The sequence below is a fragment of the Biomphalaria glabrata genome, chromosome 12 (genome assembly GCF_947242115.1).
Source record: "Biomphalaria glabrata chromosome 12, xgBioGlab47.1, whole genome shotgun sequence".
Lineage (NCBI taxonomy): Eukaryota > Metazoa > Mollusca > Gastropoda > Planorbidae > Biomphalaria > Biomphalaria glabrata.
Genome location: NC_074722.1, coordinates 14927481 through 14933480, shown reverse-complemented (window position 1 = coordinate 14933480; position 6000 = coordinate 14927481). Strand labels below are relative to the sequence as shown.

General features: G+C 37.5%; 1 protein-coding gene across 6 annotated transcripts in view; it reads left to right on the top strand.

Annotated features, from left to right (window-relative positions):
- The window catches only part of LOC106059156 (dynein axonemal heavy chain 10-like), a 190307-nt gene that overhangs the window by 91 nt on the left and 184216 nt on the right, over positions 1-6000 (top strand). For all 6 annotated transcript variants that reach the window (XM_056006410.1, XM_056006409.1, XM_056006408.1 and 3 more), the window contains exons 1-5: positions 1-147; positions 825-1083; positions 2864-2971; positions 4258-4310; positions 4878-5093. The exon at positions 1-147 is cut by the window's left edge. In XM_056006410.1, the coding sequence (XP_055862385.1) occupies positions 885-1083; positions 2864-2971; positions 4258-4310; positions 4878-5093 (576 nt within the window). In that variant the 5' untranslated portion in view covers positions 1-147; positions 825-884. The remainder of the gene's footprint in view (positions 148-824; positions 1084-2863; positions 2972-4257; positions 4311-4877; positions 5094-6000) is intronic.

Genomic DNA, 6000 nt, shown 5'->3' with positions numbered 1-6000 from the left:
TTTGGACCACGCCATCTATGTGGATCGAATGATTCATACTCAAGACTAGATGTAATTGAGATAGAATATCTAGATCTAGTATAGATTCTTCAGCGTTTTTAGTTTCCATTTTGATTCTAAACACCAAAACTGAAACTCCAAATATTTGTAAGTATTAAAAAAAATCTAGATCTATCTAGGTCTAGAGTGACAACATTATTGCTAAATCTAGAACTAGATTAATATAATTTTAGAATCGCTCACTATTGCATCATCATAATCATCAAACTCCATTGGAGTGAGGGCTTGAGAGGCTCAAATCCTCTCTTGCAAAAGCCCTGGACAGAAACCCTGCTGTCTTTCGTAATCATAATGTATACATGTCACCATGCAGGTCGATAATCTTTGGTTTCCCAGACCTGTCGAGACGGAGATCAGAAAGTCTGAGACAGTCAAAAAGAATATGAGACGCGGTTTCCTCTTCTTCCCCGCAGCCGGGGCACCTTGAGTCAAAGTTTGACCATGGCCGTGAAAAATAATAGGGGAGTTTGGGGTCTGTATCTTGTTCTGGCCTCTCAATAGATTACGCACCTCTGAAGGATAGGGTCGGCATTCTCTGGTGACGCTCCACAAGGTAAACTTCCCTGGCCATTACACAAGCTAATTACAAGATTATAAATTGATCTTGACTGTCTTGAGTCCAGGCTCTCTACAAAATTATTTTATAATAAAATTAGCATCTACCTGATTATGTTGGGAGTTCTTTACAAGCTGATGTGGAGCTCCTTACTTTGTTACGCCTTAGCTGAGACGTGACCTTACTCTATAATGTTTCCTCTCCACAGTGACGTGAAAGAGCAGGAGCCAAGGCCTTGGGCCGCATCGGCCCTGTCACAGCCCACAAGATGGACGACGTCCGCTTTGAGTGGATCCGTGACAGGGTTTACGACGGGCTAAACCTTCTGAACCCTGCCATCTTTGAGGTGTTCCTGGAAACCTATGAGAGCCAGCTGTCCATGTTCCTGAACAAGGGCCCAGAGAAACACGACAACCCGGTCAGCATTCTCTTCTACAAGGAGAAAATATTTATACCAAAAGTTGTGCGTAAGTATTTGTTAAACCTTACGCAATGTCTTAACCCTTAAAGTGCTGAGCTGTTTTACAATGAAGGCATTCAAAATGAAATTACAATGTTCATGTTTAGAGGCTAAACTACCACACGCATTTTAAGGGTTAAGTGTCATTTCTCTACAAAGTTTTCTCTTGCACGCCAAGCTGTCAGGGACGCTGTTGGATTGCATCACATCTTGTGTGCATATTTTGAAGCTGCTCCTGAGAACTGGTTGTTCAGAGTTTAGTGCATATTTTGAAGCTGCTCCTGAGAACTAGTTGTTCAGAGTTAATAAGTGTAGGTATATAGTTTCTATAATTTTTTTAAAAAGTTTATATCAAATCACTTTGTCTGTGTGTAAGTAAAATGTTGGTAGACGTTATTTCTCCCGCACCCATTCTCGGATCAAGTTTAAACTTTGCACTATTATTTATTGGCCTAGACAAGACATTAAACAATTTTTGAAAAATAACAATAAGTAAATTAATTACAGGCAATTAATTACTTTATTTGATTCGAATATGGAAAATTAATCCTTCAATAAATAATTCGTAGGTTTTTGTCCCCTTAAATAATTGTACACTTTATGTCTCCCGCACCCATTATCTGATCAAGTTGAAAATTTGAACAATTACTTATTTTACGTAACAAAACAGGAATCAATTATAAAATAAACCAATTAGTCAATTCATTGTTAAAAATTAATAATTTAGTTTGATATTGAATAAGCGAAATATCTACTACATGATCGAGAGATATAGTTGTAAGTGCGGAGTTCTTGTTCTTAGATAAGCTTTGTTCGGAAGCCAAGCGCTTTACCGCTCCTCCACAAGACACAAGACACAAGATACAAGACACAAGACACAAGAACTGGATACTACCAATGTAAAGACAGACTACGATATATACAGAGATTCAATGCTAGAGAGTGATATATAAAATAATCAAATATATACGGAGACAAAATAAAGGGATACATTTAGAGTTTAAAATTCATTTTTTTTTCTAATTAATAAACAGTTTAGAGTTTAGAGATTCGGAAACTTAAGGAAACATTGTGATACGTATGAACGCATCCTAATGACGTGAAGGTTTTGAACTGGAAGATGCTAAACTAAAAGATGGATGTTTCCTTAAGTTTCCGAATCTCTAAAGTGTTTATTAAATGGAAAAATAAGTGAATTTTAATAGACAGGGCAATGATCATCGTTAATTACCGGCCCAAGCATTTGTCAGCTACCTGTATAAGGTTTAATCACATGTTTTAACAAATCTAATTCGTTAACTGAAGGAAAACTGAGTTCTAACTAAGTCTGCCATGGGGAAACCTTCGAGAATCAATCCTGAGAAAAAAAAGGTCAGAGCTGGTGACCTTCGGGCATCTTACAACACACTGTGACACCCTCTGACAGACCCTTCGACCCTGCTGATCCCAAACTGTATTGACTATGTTAAATTCCTTTAAACCCAACACTGCAATGAAGGAGGGGGAACTGCTGTGTGGAAGACAACTCTAGTAGGTACCAAGGCCCTGAACTCGTTCAAAGTTCCATGAGATAAAAAACTGTAGAAGGGAAAAGGTACAGAAAGACACTATGAAGGAACAGACAGGACTTAGCACTGGATAAGTAACTCTTGATACAACAAAGAAATAGGAGAAAATTGGAGAAACGTTGTTGGCTAATCACCTGTGGTTCCCCAGCGGTTCAACAATACTTAATGAAGGCAAAAGCGAAGAGAAATGTTCAAAAGATTTTTTCGTTTCCATTTCAGAACAAGGTACGCTTGGCAGTGTGCCCAGCTTTGCTCTATCTGATGACGACCTGGGGCTGAATGCATTGTCCTCAGTGATGTCAATGTCGATAGTAAAGACTAGTGAAGGTAATAAATATTTAATTTGTCTCAGTATCTCAAAGTACTATTGAGCAGATGTTTGACATTTAAATATTATTAGGTAATGAATTTCGTTTTTTTTTATTGATCTAGTTATTAAATTGATTTAGTTGTCTAATTGATCTAACGATCTAATTGATATAGTCATCTAATTGATCTAGTTGTCGGAAGGAGGGGTCGACTGCTAGAATCAGAGTGAGCTAAGTTGGGGCAAAGTGCTTATATGTATATTTACAACATTTTTAGTTGCTTCTTAACATGTGTACTGCTTGACATTGTGTTGTTAATGCCTCAGTTGTACTCAGTGACTCTGTGTAACTCGTAGCTCTTGACCTACTCGTGACCTACTCTTGACCTACTCTTGACCTATTCTTGACCTACTCTTGACCTACTCTTGATTGACCTACATCCAATAGAAAGGATAGTTAAACCTTAAGGGATTGGGGGAACGACTTGGTCTAATTGTACCGATATGCCGAATATCAAAATTATCAAATAACAAATATATCTAATTGATTTAGTTATCTAATTGATTTTGTCAGCTTATCGGTCTAGGCATCTAGTTGGTCTAGATATCTAATTGATCTAGTTTTTTAATTGGTGTACGAACCTATTGCTTTTGTTATATAATCTAGTTATCTAATTATTCAATCTAATTATATAATTTAATTTTGTAATTATTAATCACATTATGAAAAGGATCTTATAGATCTAATTATGAAGGCTTAATTGATTTTGATATGTTACCGACATCTTTGAAAGTCACTTTATTGATCTAGGCTTATGTGTTAAGTTATTTGATAGAGACAATTATGTATTTAATCACTTATGTCATTGATCGTGTGGTGTAATTGATCTAGTAGAGTCATCGATCTAATGATGCAATTGATCTAGTAAGGTAGTTGATCTAGTTATGTAATCGATATAGCTATGTAATGACCTAGTAATGTAACGGATCCAGTTGTGTAATTGATTTAGCATGTCATATATTTAGGTGTGTAATTGATCTTGTTATGTAACTGAGCTAATATTTAATTGATCTAGCAATACAATTGATACAGAAATGTAATTGATCTAATAATGTAACGGACACAGATATGTAATTGATCTAGTTATGTAATTGTTGATTTCGGAAATCCTACTCTCTACCCAATCCTTTTTTTTTAACTAATATTTATTTCGGCACTGTCGAAAAGTCCTAAAACAGTGGACTAAGGAGATAACTGATGAAAACCCAATATCATTTTGTTTATACTTTATTCTCTCCCTTTCAGATTATCAGTTTTGTACCGTTCCCGACGAGCTGGATGCCTCTAATGAGAAGGAGGTATGCACATCTTTACATTAAAACTAAATTTCACTGTTTTACTTCGTGACTAAAAAGGGAGGGAAGTGTAATAGTAAGACTGAGTTAGGGAGGAGGGAAGTGTAATAGAATGAGTTAGGGAGGGCGGGTGTGTGTGTGTGTGAGAGAGAGAGAGAGATCGTGAGGAGGTGCAGTAATAAGAGAGAAAGGGGAGGACGATGTGTAATAGTAAGAGATGTGGAAAGAAAGAGGAAGAGGAATCGATCAATAAAGAAACAGACATGCTTATAGAGCAGCGGTTCTCAACCTTTTAAGCTCGCGACCCCTTTTTACAATCCCCCACTCTGCCGCGACCCCCCCCCCACACACACACACATACAGCAATAGAAGAATAGACAATAACAATCCATATTTTCGATGGTATTTGGCGACCCCTGGCAAATCGTCAATCGACCCCAAGTGGGTCGCGACCTACAGGTTGAGAACCCCTGTTATAGAGCATCTTTAGAAAGAGTGAGTTAGAGAAGTGGCAACACTCGACCTGCCTCTGCTCTTCACCTCACCTATGACCACTGTACCTCTCTCTAGGGTGTCTACAAAACTTACCTTCATATGGTCTGGGGAAACCTGCCAGAGACCCTGGCGAACAAGGGCGTGCCTAGTGTCTACTTCGTTAGGACAACACCCGGCCTCATCACCGTCTACAGCAGCCTCTTGGAGGCAGAGAGAGAGATGCCTTTGCAAATTGAATACGGACTTCTAAACGACAACGGCCTCTTTCTACTTCAACAAATTCTGACTCACGTAAGTAAATGTGCTGTGACTAGTGAGTCACGTGATATGCAGCGCCTATCTTTAATGCAGTCCAAGGCCGGCTTTAGGCATAGCAAAAACAGGAACATACTAGATCCTCTGAATGGTTTCGGGTCTCGCAAAGGTCTACTGCTAAATTTAAAAGAGAAGAAATAGTGAAACTTGTCCTCAATGCTATTGTTGGAGTACATTAGGTTTTTTAAAAAATGAAATTATTTTAGTTTTTTTTTTTTGCTGTTAATTAATTATCTTTTTAAATTTCATTTGGGGGGACCAAATTCACTTCGCCTAGGGCCTCCGATTCTCTAAGGCCGGCCCTGTGGCGCCTAAAACATACGAAAGATGGAATTGAAGGGCTGCATTTCTTGTTATAACAACGTGTTTGTCTCTTTTATTCGGCACTGGTCTAGTACACCAATATCAAGTTTGGGTATTAGACAACTAGTAGAACTTAACAGTTCGTCTTTAGCACCAACAATCCTCTTAAAGATTTTTTTTTAATTGCTCTCGTAGTGCAGCCTCGGACATTGAAGCTCGATAGGATCCGGGATTCAAAGCTGATCAGTCGTTATTGAATAGTGACATATAAAAAACTATCAATAGAAAAAAAAAAGAATACTTTTTTAAAAACATAACGAATCTAAGGGAAGGAACCGTTAATTACTTCTATTTATCTGAAAGTTACAGGGTTCAATGAATAATTCTGCAAAGTTTTAAATTGATCCGAGAATAGAAAATATGAGAAAAATCATGTTCAGATTTTCTAGCAGAGTGAGTTGATATTAGTCTGTAACTGATGGAATGGAGCTAGAACTATTGGCTTCACTAAATGCTGGACTTTGGTTGATGACGGTGACGACTAGTTATATTTAAATTAATGTGGGTTTTTTTTTTGTCT